We start from the raw sequence: 12551 nt of genomic DNA, 5'->3' as shown, positions 1-12551 counted from the left end.
CCTTTGTCAGTTTTGATAATCTTTCGACTCTTCTATGACTACTACTGCATGGTCGAACTTTGGAGCCAACGACCTCAAGATCTTTCCAACAACAGATCTTGATGTCAACACTTCTCCACATACCTTCATTTGATTCACCTGTTTCGTAACCTTGGTAAAGAAATCAATTATGCTTTCATTGTCTTCCATCTGAAGCAATTCATACGTTCTTTTGTGAGTTTGTAACCTCACCTCTTTCACCCTCTTCGCGCCTCCAAATGATTTCTCCAGAATTTCCCATGTTTCTTTCGCTGACTCTGCATCACTAACCCTTTCAAAGTTATCTGCATCAACACATTGATGGTTTATAAAGAGAGCTTTATAATCTTTCTTCTTCAATTCTTTATGTGCAACCTTTTCTTGATCTGTCGCATCTTCTGCAAGCGTTGCTACTCCTTCCTTCACAAGATCCCAAAGATCTTGATAACAGAACACAATCTTTATCTTCTTGCACCAATTCTCATATTTGTTGTTCTTGAGAATCAGAAGATTTGCTGAAAATGCCCGTTTAGATGATTTGTTGCCATGGTGATTTTCTTCCCACGAATCGATTAAATAGGAGCTCTTGATACCAGATGTTAGAAATCCACTATAATCTATGAAGAATTTCAATCAATCTTGATGACAAGATTCTTATCACCCACACAATAACAATGAAAAAAGAAGAACAATGGAGAAAGAAAGAAAGTAAAGAACGATGAAGGAGAATAATAATTAAATCATGCAGAGTTTCTCTCTGCCCACAAATTATGGCAAACTTCTTATTCACTTTGCAACTGTAAAATACTGTGAATTACAATGTTATGAATACTCTATTCACTTTATTATAAGAATAAGAGTTACCCCCTCTATTTATAGATTTAGGTTAACTTGTACATCGAGCAAAAACCCAAAACTATAAAAACCCAAAATAACTAACACTAATAAAATAGGCCTAAGTCGATATCCCGTGTGAAGCAACATGCTTCGACACTTCGACACACTAACACAACTCAACACACTAGGTGGTTCAACACTTCTTTGTTTCTGTCGAGCAACCTGCTTCGACACAAGGAATTACAATTCAACACTGATTGGTTCCCACTAATTTAATAGCTTATTCAATTCAGCAATATAACCTGATCGATGACCCCTTCTATTCTCAATTCGACCGGTCAGTCCAATTCGATTCTTAAAACACTTGTTAATACATCAATGCTCTTTAAACAAAAAAAAACAAAACTATTTCTTATAGATCAAATGATATTTTTACCAGAACTAGATTAACTATTTTTTTAGTTTCTAGTTATTTATGAAGCACATAAAGAGCCAATATTCCATCGACATCATTTTGATTCAATTTTCTCCTAACACCTGAATAATAGGCAAACATAGCAGCATCTGGGTCACTACTATGTCCAAGCCCTAAAAGGTGACCCATTTCATGCAAAGCCACTGTTTCTAAATCAAACTGTTTCGCCATTGCCATTGATCTTTTAATAGAATTAGGCCTCCTCAATAATCCAACATCAATACCTGAAATAATTTTTGTTGTAGACAGTTATACACAATCACATGAAAATCTACGAATCTTAAAAGAAAAAAACAATTTCCACTCTATCTTGTTTTACTTACCAAAGTCATCTTGAAGACTTGTGGGAGTGTTGGTCCAATGTTCGTCACCATCAAAATGAAGTCTTCCATCTTCTGGAGCAAAGGTATGAGCGATAACATTTCCAGGTCCATCAAATGGACAATTATCACCGTGATCGCCACGGTGAAATCCGATTATTATATCAGCCATAGTAACTACTCCAACTTCCGTGAACGTGAAATCACTAACTTCTGACCAACTTAAAAATGCATTCTCGCACGCTTTTCTCACATCATCCATACTCAACACATCAACACTTGATTTATACATGTATTTCAAGTTCCTTTTTGAGTCTTTCCATTTTGGTGAACCTTGAAAGAAGGTATAATTTGAAACCATCGTTAATCCAATATGATTGTAACCATGATTATGCAAATCAGGGACACCACAGCGTGGAAGGCTCATGAGTTTTATGGTTGCTGTGTCTACAAGACCAGTTACATGTAGGTTATGGTATGTTTGAAAATCTTTTAGGGAAAATTCCAAGTTTTCATCAAAGTGGTCGTTTAGAATAGTGGAAGGGTAAGTAATAGCATCATGATTTAAGAAGCCAAATTTTTTAAGGTAGTTTTTGAGTTCTCCTATGCCTTTTTGGGTTTGTCCTTTTTGAACACCTTTGAGGTTTTGGAGTGTTTTGATGAATGGATCCTTGGAGGGTTTTATGGTTCTTGACTCAAAAATGGGAAATGGATTTCCTAAAAGGAGTAAAAGGAAAGAGGTTGAAAGTTTAACAAGGTTTAGAGCCATGATTAGCTCTATAAATTTTGGTGTAAGTGATATGCATATGGATGCATGGATATTTATACACAAAACCAACACTCTAGTTGGCTATAAAAAGTTAAATGTGATGATTTGTTAGAAATTAGGCACTTCATCAAAACATCAAAGTATTTGTTTTTGTGACATTGGACATTTAATATTGAGGATTGATGTATGCTTATTAAACATTAACTCGTTAATGTTTAGGAATGAATGGGTAAGATCGTGTACATATCTCTTTTAGACATCACATTTCTTTTAAAATTGTAAAATATTGAATATATAATAATCTCGGTTATATATCTAAAATTTAAATTATTTATAATGGATATAAAATTCACGACTCACAATTCACTCTTATATAAGTAAATTAAGTAATTGCTTAATGATGTCACTATTAAAAAAAGACTTTAAGTTCTATAGTGATGCTAAAATTTTCCTTATAGTCATGATAATATTGTTGATTTGCACTTTGTTGATTCAAGTTGCTACAAGTTTTTATATAGCCCAACTTAAAAATTAATGTTCGAGACTATGACATATTCACATTATCACAATGTGTTTTTTTTATTAAAAGATAAAATATAATATGGTTATTGGTGCATATACATGATGAAATTAGTTGAAAATATACATGTTGAAGAAGTTTTACATCACTTAGTTTTGTAAAGGAAGATGGCGTCTGAAGTTATATAAATGATTCAAGTTCTTCGTTAGAAACCATACCAGTCAAAAATATTTTAAGCTTGTAGTTGACTTTGTATATTTTCTCTTATACTCTTGTGTTAGAGTGTTGTGAGGGATAGTTAAATATTTTCTTTGAGAGTGTGGGTGTATTGGAGTCTTGGAGTGGTTAATGATAGTTTATGTGTTGTAATAATTTTTACATGGTGTTATTTTCTAGTTGTCATTTGACAATGATCGTGGTTTTTTCTTCGGTTTTGAAGTTTTCACGTTAAATTCTTGTGTTGTTATTGTGTTCCTCTTTTTCTCTATACATTTGTTTTTCCTAACAAATGATATTAAGAGCCTTGGTTTGCTTGGGTATAAATTTTTTAGTATGCTCTATGGTTGCAGTTTTCTCTAATCTTCCACATCAAAAAAGAAATTTTATACTTTCTGTTGGTTGGGAAAAAATTTGTTGCATGAAAGATTTTGATTGCAATGTCAAATTTTTCAAGTGAAGTGAATGTTGACTTAGAGAAATTCGATGGATGTATCAATATTGCCTTGTGAAAAATTCAAGTCAAAAGTGTTTTGATACAATTAGGATTACACAAGGCGTTGAAAGGAAACATTTCTATCATGGACAATAAGAAGTAGAAGGAACTAGATTTGAGAGCTTCGAGTATAATTCGCATGTCTTTGGCTAAGAATATTCTTGCGAATGTTCTTAGTACGTTGTCAGCCAAAAAGTTTTGGGAGAAACTTGAGAGCTATATCAAGAAAAGGGTATATCAAATCAGTTGTTGTTGAAGGAGCGGTTTCATAGCTTGTTTATAGATGAACATACGAAAGTTTTTTTTATCATCTAAGTGTTCTCAATGATATTTTTTATGAATTAGAAATTATTAGAGTCAAGATTGATGATGATGAAGATAAAGCTTTGAGACTAATATGGTAAATTCCATCTTCCTATGAGCATCTTAAACATGTTTTGATATATTGGAGGAAAATATTGAGTTTCGAAGAAGTTGCTAGTAAAATTATTAGGATAATACTTCATCAACTCAATGTTGGTTACTAGAGGAAGGTCTTATAGGAAGAAAAACATTGAAACGAGTGTGAGATGTTGAAAAAATAGAAAGATTTGGCATGTAAAGTGTAAGGGTCCTGATGGGACAACGTCAGAGAAGAGCTCTGAGTCAAATGCTAATAATGTCTCCCTTGTTATAGGAAATGATGAACTCTAAAAATTGAGAAGTGTCCTCATGACAATTCCACTGTCATGGAAACAGATGAGTTATTGCTAGTGGATTAACACATGGACATTGATGCATAATATGTTGTGCGACCATGTCGATGGTGAAAGAGCTTCCTACGTACCAACATGAAAGTTGCACCATAAATTTTTAATCTGGATTTCGACATGTGGAAATTCTTGAAAGTTGCACCATAAATTTTTCTAGTTGTCTTATGATTTTTTTTATAGAATTTTTGTGTTGTTACTATATTCTTCTTTTTCGCTATGATTTCTTTTTTAATCAGTGTTTGAGATTATGGGATAATCACATTAACACATATACATATAGCTATTGGTGTTTTTCATTAAAATATAAAATAAATTTATTGGTGCAAACACCAATAGTAGAACATGGGTTTTGACTATGATGCTAACCCAACTAATGATGAATATTAGTCTTACTTTTTTCTCCATTACTACGAGGTAATGGAATCAGCCTCAGCACATTAATTACATTGATAAAAAATGGACACACAACATATATTTAACTTATAGCAACCAAAAAGTATTTCATACCGTTTTTCAATCTCATTTGTAAAGGTAGCACATTCATTATGTACCTCGAACCTTTATGTACCTCGAACCTTTATGCTATGAGATTTGCAGTTTAAAAGATTGGCACCCCTCTCGTAATACACATATATACTATGAAACAAATAGGGGATTACAAATCCCACCATAATACCGAAAAAGTATATATATATATATATATATATATATATATATATATATATATATATATATATATATATATATATATATATATATATATATATATATATATATATATATATTCATATATATTCATTGAAAATTCAAAATTGTCCTTAGATTACAATGATGTATCTTTGAATGCATTTTGCATTTTATTTAAAGCGTCAAAATCGAGTGACACCTAAGATTTTTTTCAATTTATTTTAGAGATACATCTTTGAAACAATTCAATGTACATCATGCAATTCTCATTGAAATGTCCCTTTTTCAAATAAATTGATCTGAAAATGAATTTTTGTATTCACACCAAACATAATCCATAGATGCATCTCTAAATTCACATCAGACATGATCCAGAATGTAATTCCGGAATCACACCAAACAACAATTTTTTATTTTGATTTAGAAATGCTCTGATGAATTTAACGATATGTTATAGTTATACTATCATTTTTTTGGTATAAATTAAACTAGGCAACCGATAAGATAAAATGACATATATAAAGTAATAAATTCAGAGTACACAATAAAGTCAAAATAAGTCAAAATAAAATGCAACCGATAATAAATACATAGTAATAATACTATAAACAACTGCGTATGACAGACTCGGCCCCCATGTTCCTACGTAAACTCCAGTACTGCAATGCCTCCCGTGCCTCTACAATAATGGCATCTAGAACGTCCATCATCTCGGAGCCATCCATAAAGAATCCTCTATCAATACCCATCTGCCCAATCTCCATGATGAGACGACATATAGGAAACACATCACTAGCATGATCTGCCTTAACTTGCTTATTTTCTAGTATCTCTTGATGAGTTGACCTAGGTGGATCTCCCAGAGCATCATGTATCATATAAGAATGTGATATCCTGAAGAACCACCTGATGTAACTGTCTATATAGCTCTAGTCGCTAGGAGATATGGTACTATGTGCCTCCTCCAGTACCATGTGATTAAGATAATCATCAAACATATCATCCATAGCTTTACGTGTCATAGCGGGATGAGCAAACACATAAGGGTCTCTTAAAATAAACTGCATGTATCCAAACTTCCGCATGCCACACTCAGGTAGATGAGGATACGTCAAATGTTAATCGTAAATCAACCATCCAAAGTATAAGGTTATGTCGTCAAAGGGATGCGTCTCACAGTGATCGAAGTAAGTATAAAAGTCTAAGTCCTCTGCTACCAAGCGGTCAAGATGCACTATGTATGGCTCCATCACCTGATTCCCTCTGAGCGGGATGAATATAGAAGCATGTGGCATATCCTCAATGTAGGTCGGAACACATGACCACCCAGATATGTGTGGGAAGTGCTGGAGGATCCAAGCTTGAAAATGGAACATATGAATCATTAGTAATTATTTGAAAAAGTGTTATGAAAATGACCACAAACACTAAAAGATACAAACCAAGCCTAATTAGGTTGTTGTAGACCCGTAATCTTCCGCCCATGATGAACTTTAAAGCATCATGGTCATGCAGGAAAATATATCATTGTCAGAAACTTTGAGTTTTATAACAAACATGATTTATGAAGAATGAATCCAACGAAATATTATCTCTCTGCCCCAGACATATCTAGCAGTATGGTCTGGGTAAAGAGGCAGCAATGACAAGTATGATGGACCTCCTCCAAACCCCTCGGGTTCTAGGGTGCCTCTTGTTCGTGGGGTGCCTCATGTGCCTGGGCTGTCTCTTATTCCTGGGGTGCCTTGGGTACCTCTGGTGCCTGAATAAGTGAAACCTATCTCCCACGGGAAGATGGAGGTAGAGATGCATGAGTAGGTGACACTTGTTTCCTACGAGAAGAAAAAGGTGGATATCCATGAGCCCCAAAAGCTAACGCCTCCATATCAACCAGGCTAGAAATAACAGGTGCTTGCGATGGTTAAGTCTTTTCCCTCAGAAGCGATGCATGTTATGAAATCCTATTGTGCCTTAATGTGTCTTTCCTATCAGCCATAATTCTTATAAGTAAACCACACAAGAATTATACATATGAAACACAACGAGTTCAAGCAAAAATAAAAGGAAAAAATGTAGTCCGATAAATTCTAGAGGTGCATCTCCAATTTATGAGAATCAAAACATTGAAATTTTTTGGAGATGCATCTCCAGAATTTTCTGCAACTTAGAGTAACGTCAATGGCAGAAATGCAGTCTCTCTAAACATCCAAGACAATTCATTGATCATTAAAACTACCTATAAAACATGTTTCTCATGTAAATAACATGTATAAACTATCTATTACATAACCTAATCCTCAATTTCTAAAAATGTATATAGAAAACAAATAAATAAAGGTTACAAAATCAAAAACTTACAAATTGTGAGTTTAGTTCGGTGTTGAGTGAGCTCTTTGATCGACTTGATGTTCATGTAAGAAACTTTGAAGTTCGTTGAATGACTCTGAGAGAATGTGAGTTAAGAGAGTTTGAGAAACTTGAGAGGTTTAGAGAGAGTGTATTTTTAGATGTGGGGAATGAGAAGGGTCTGTCGCCCTTTTTGATTAAACAACGTCTAGAGATGCATCTACGAAATATACACGAAGATGCATTTTCGATAATTTTTTTACATAGCCTTAGGGTCTGATTCAGGAACATCTGTGGTTGAGGTGCATCTAGTGATGCATCTTCGGATTCTAAGGGTATTTTTAGTTTTTCACGAGGGTGGGAAAGTAGTCTATAGGATGCGTTAAGTAATTCACAACAAATATATCTCTAGATTCAGGAACCTATACTAAACCCTAATTGGTTATAAGAACATATTTGTATCTTATCCAAAGCTTAGGTGTGTGATGCGATATACCATGTAGTGCCTCTCTCGAATGGGATGATGCGATATGCCATGGGTGGATATTACCCCATCGATATGTAGTGCGTAATACTAATCTAGTTGACAATCACACCGTAAGTCCCAAAAGCAAGAAGGTTGGTAAATTCTAAGACCATACCATATGGCATGGTTGGTAAACCCGAAAGACCTAGCCTTGAGGGCCTTGTTATAGTAAATTTAGGCTATGCGAGTCGTGTCCCAATGGTAGGTAGGCAAGTAAACTCATAAGACCATACTAGAGGGAATGCTTGGTAAATCAGGAAGACCTAACCTTGAGAGGAATGTTATAGTAAATTCCAACTAAGAGAGTCATGTCCCAATAACAGGTAGGCATGTAAACCCGTAAGACCATACCAGAGGGCATGGCTGGTAAATCCGGAAGACCTATTCTTGAGGGATTTAGAGTTTCCAATAACATGTAGGCATGTAAACTTGTAAAACTCTGTCGGAGGGTAAGGCTAGTAAACCCTAAAGACCTATTCTTGAGGAAACTTGTACCCAACAGTAAGAAGGCATGTAATTTGTAAGACCCTACCAGAGGGTAAGGCTGGTAAGCCCATAAGACCATTCATTGGGGGTAGTATAATTCTTGATCCGAAGATTGGGATCCGTGCGATTGATCATACACTTGCACACTTTGTGTATTATGTGTAATATGTAATGAATCGATTAAGGTGCAGAACCTTAAGATGATAATCAGACACATCCTTGTAGAGTCGAGTGGACCCATAAGTTAGCGAAATCCACTGATATTTAATAATCTCACCCCAATGTTATTTTTCAGGTAAGCTGTAGGAGCTGGAGACTTGGCAAGAAGACTTAGAGGTCCAAAATCTGGATGTTTGATGGTTATATTTATGTTGTATTATTTTTCTTAATTCCTTCAAACATCTTATGTATTATTTTCATGTGCTATGTATTTGACCATAATATCCTTTAAACATCTTAGTTCATTCAAACATCTTTGTTCCTTCAAACACCCTTTTAATTGGTCTTGACACTCCCACAAATCCTTAATTTCACCATCTTTGATTTGAAGAACTTATCAGATTTTTCAAAATATCCGATGATGTCATATTTTTTTTAAAATCCGATAAAAAATCTATTTTTTATAATATTTTAAGTATTTTGATTTTTTACGAATGGAACTTTCCGCGAAAATACAATAATTACAACTTCTTGTGCAGGTTTTGAATTATATGCTTTTTATGCATTTTTCCTGATTTTTAAAAGATTAATACCTAATTTTATGCATTTTATCGTAATTTTTAAAATATTCGATAATATATGTAGGGATGTACCTGATTTTTTTTAAAAAAGTACGATAAAGAACTTATTTTTTATAATATTTTAATAGTTTGATTTATTTTTACCCGCAAAATTTGCTTCAGCAAAATGTTATTGTAGATTTTGGATTATATATATTTTAAAGATTAATTATTATGCACCGATTCATCACCATCACCTATTTGCATTACTTTATAGATTTTTAAAATAAAAGTCAAACTTATTTCAATATGCAACGTATAAGATTAACTGACGGTATTTTACACTGTCGGTGTATTTCAATTAAATCCTATATTTTATATATTTTTTCCGATGTTTTAAAAGATTGTTAATTAATTTTATACATTTTATCAACTTTTTCAAATTATCTAATAATTTACCGAATTTTCAGGGATGGTTCAGATTTTTGGAAAAAACTGGTATAACTTCTTGAAATTTTGCGTTTAAAAGAATAATTTCAACATATACTTAATAAAAAAAAAAGAGAGAAATATTTTTTTAGTATAAAAAAATATGTGAAGTGTAAGTGTGGCAAATAGAATCTAGTTAATAGAGCTTAAAAGTTCAATCCGAAAGTCCAGCCCCAAAGTCCAACCCAAACAGATAATATACAATTTTACTAGAGGAAAGGTAAGACATGATTGAGCTCTTGCGGCAATATATGTTTTTTTGTATGTCTATATGTGGTGGAATCTTATCCTTTATCTCCAAACTAAAATACTTGCACATCATGTTTTTATATTTATGTTTTAACAATATATTGAACAAATAATTGATTAAATAAATTAATATTTTGTCTAGTCAAGATTACGAAATCAAGTCAACATCAAATTCTTAACGAAAACTATATTATCCTTGCACATCAAGTAAAGTTATTACTATTCTAGAATAATGTAAATCAAATTAATATTCTATACTTGATAGCACATCATTCAATAACACTTTTGCTTCCTCTTAGCAGCCACTTTTCGATTCTTAATTGATACTCTCCCTTATAAAAGCAAGCACGGTTCTTTCAATATCACAATCAATCAAAAATATGGATTTTGTCCTAAACTACCTTAACACCACTACCATAGCATTCATTTCTCTAATTTCCCTCCTTTTCTTTCTATTTCGTTTCTCCAAAGTTTCTCATACTAAAGAACCTCCTATCATTTCAGGGTCATGGCCATTACTAGGTCACCTTCCTCTAATGAGAAATACACAAACACCCCATAAAACCTTAGGTGCCTTAGTTGATAAATATGGACCTATATTCACAATCAAACTAGGTGCTACAAATGCTTTGGTACTTAGTAATTGGGAATTAGCCAAAGAATGTTTTACCAAAAACGACATAGTCGTTTCGTCGCGCCCTAAGCCTGTCGCGGTTGAGCTTATGTCGTATAATCAAGCTTTCATTGGTTGGGCACCATATGGTGCATATTGGCGTCAATTAAGGAAAATTGTCACTCTAGAGATTCTCTCTAATCGAAGAATTGAACTACTGAGTCACATTCGTGTCTCTGAAGTTCAAACATCGATTAAAGAACTTGTTAATGTTTGGTCAAATCAAATATCATCGCAATATGGATTGCTCGATGACACTAAGTCGTCTAGTACTAATGATGAGCCTAGTACAACCGACTATGTGTCGGTCGAGTTGAAGAAGTGGTTTGCACAATTGACATTAAACATGGTCCTAAGAATGGTGGTTGGAAAGAGATGTTTTGGCGATGTGGATGTGGAAAATAAGGAAGAAGCAAAGAGATTTTTGGAAAATATAAGAGATTTTATGCGTTTGATTGGAACATTTACGGTGGGAGATGGTGTACCATTTTTAAAGTGGTTGGATTTAGGAGGGCATGAAAAGGAAATGAAGAAATGTGCAAAGAAATTTGATGTAATGTTAAATGAGTGGTTGGAAGAGCATCGTGAAAAGAAGGGTTTAGGTAGTGAAGATAAGGTTGTGGGGGAAAGAGATTTCATGGATGCAATGCTTTTGGTGCTTAAAGACAAACCAATTGAGGGGTTTGATGTAGATACCATAATCAAAGCAACAACATTGGTAAGTATATATTAATATTTTATAACATATTTATCTTTTAGCCTTTATAACTTATTGCTACCCAACCCATAGTTAATTTTGTATAATTGTTTTTTATTGAGTGATTTAATAAATTAAATTTCAATATGAAAAAAAAATATTTTTGTACAATTGTATACAATTTTTTAAAAATATTTTAGATATTTTAGATTGTTTATTTATTTTTTGAAGGTTTTTTTTAATGTAATTTGAATTTGAATTTGAATTTGTAGGAGTTGATTCTAGGAGGAAGTGACACAACCGCAGGAACACTTACATGGGCGATGTGTCTTCTATTAAAACATCCTCATGTCTTAGAAAAATTAAAAGAAGAACTTAACACATATATTGGAAAAGAAAGATGTGTGAATGAGTCAGATATCAATAAATTAGTATATCTTCATGCTATAATAAAAGAGACACTGAGATTATATCCACCAGCTCCGTTTTCATCACCTCGCGAATTCACTGAAGATTGCACAATAGGTGGATATCATATCAAAAAGGGAACTCGATTGATGCCGAATTTATGGAAGATTCATAGAGATCCTAGTGTTTGGCCCGATCCATTAGAGTTCAAACCCGAAAGGTTTCTTAGCACTCACAAAGATGTTGATGTTAGAGGTCAAAATTTTGAGTTGTTGCCATTTGGAAGTGGGAGAAGAATGTGTGCTGGAATGTCCCTTGGTTTGCATATGGTTCACTATATTCTAGCTAATTTTTTGCATTCTTTTGAAATCTTGAATCCATCTCCTGAATCAATTGATGTGACTGAAGTTCTTGAATTTGTCACCACTAAAGCTACTCCACTTGAGGTTTTGGTTAAACCTTGTTTGTCTTTCAAATGTTATGAATCTATGTGATTCAGTTTTGTCATTTTCATTGTTTTTTATGTGGTTACGATATGTTAGCTAGTTAGTGATGACTAACTAGAGGCATTTTCTCAATAAATTTCGAGTTAGTTGTGTTTAATATAATTTCATTTATAAGCTACACTTGTCTCAATGTCAAAATTTAATGAATAATACTTATTTTCTTTATCACATCGTTCTAAAATATTGGAATTAAAAAAGTTTTGATTATTTTTATTTTGTTAATGTAAAGTAATTTTAGCACAATACCTTTAGCTTTGATATTTCTCGCTAAAAATAATATAGTTATAATATTTACTACAAATAAGTGTAATTCTGATTTTGAAAAAAAAAGTTGCAATTCTGGTAATGATACATGCAAATTG

The 12551-nt window shown here is 33.2% G+C and overlaps 2 protein-coding genes across 2 annotated transcripts; one reads left to right on the top strand and one right to left on the bottom strand.

Annotated features, from left to right (window-relative positions):
- Positions 1-747: 747 nt before the first annotated feature.
- Positions 748-2436, bottom strand: LOC127123000 (metalloendoproteinase 1). Its single transcript, XM_051053270.1, has 2 exons — positions 1654-2436; positions 748-1554 (listed from the first exon to the last, which is right to left on the bottom strand). Exons 1-2 carry the CDS (start codon positions 2417-2419, stop codon positions 1325-1327), a joined length of 996 nt encoding a protein of 331 aa, XP_050909227.1. The 5' UTR covers positions 2420-2436; the 3' UTR covers positions 748-1324.
- A 7526-nt stretch (positions 2437-9962) lies between these two features.
- LOC127122991 (cytochrome P450 82A1) lies at positions 9963-12307 on the top strand. The gene is made up of 2 exons (NM_001427568.1): positions 9963-11296; positions 11548-12307. The coding sequence occupies exons 1-2, from the start codon at positions 10286-10288 to the stop codon at positions 12175-12177; spliced, it is 1641 nt and encodes a 546-aa protein (NP_001414497.1). The 5' UTR covers positions 9963-10285; the 3' UTR covers positions 12178-12307.
- Positions 12308-12551: the final 244 nt, after the last annotated feature.

Source organism: Lathyrus oleraceus, chromosome 1 (assembly GCF_024323335.1).
Source record: "Lathyrus oleraceus cultivar Zhongwan6 chromosome 1, CAAS_Psat_ZW6_1.0, whole genome shotgun sequence".
Lineage (NCBI taxonomy): Eukaryota > Viridiplantae > Streptophyta > Magnoliopsida > Fabales > Fabaceae > Lathyrus > Lathyrus oleraceus.
This window is presented reverse-complemented; position numbering and strand designations above follow the sequence as displayed.

Excerpts from the sequence above, each read along its gene's own strand:
- LOC127123000 (XM_051053270.1), bottom strand. The coding sequence starts at position 2,419 with ATGGCTCTAAACCTTGTTAAACTTTCAACCTCTTTCCTTTTACTCCTT. Across the intron at positions 1,555-1,653 it reads AAGTCTTCAAGATGACTTTG|GTATTGATGTTGGATTATTG; the intron begins GTAAGTAAAACA and ends AAATTATTTCAG.
- LOC127122991 (NM_001427568.1), top strand. The coding sequence starts at position 10,286 with ATGGATTTTGTCCTAAACTACCTTAACACCACTACCATAGCATTCATT. Across the intron at positions 11,297-11,547 it reads TAATCAAAGCAACAACATTG|GAGTTGATTCTAGGAGGAAG; the intron begins GTAAGTATATAT and ends TTGAATTTGTAG.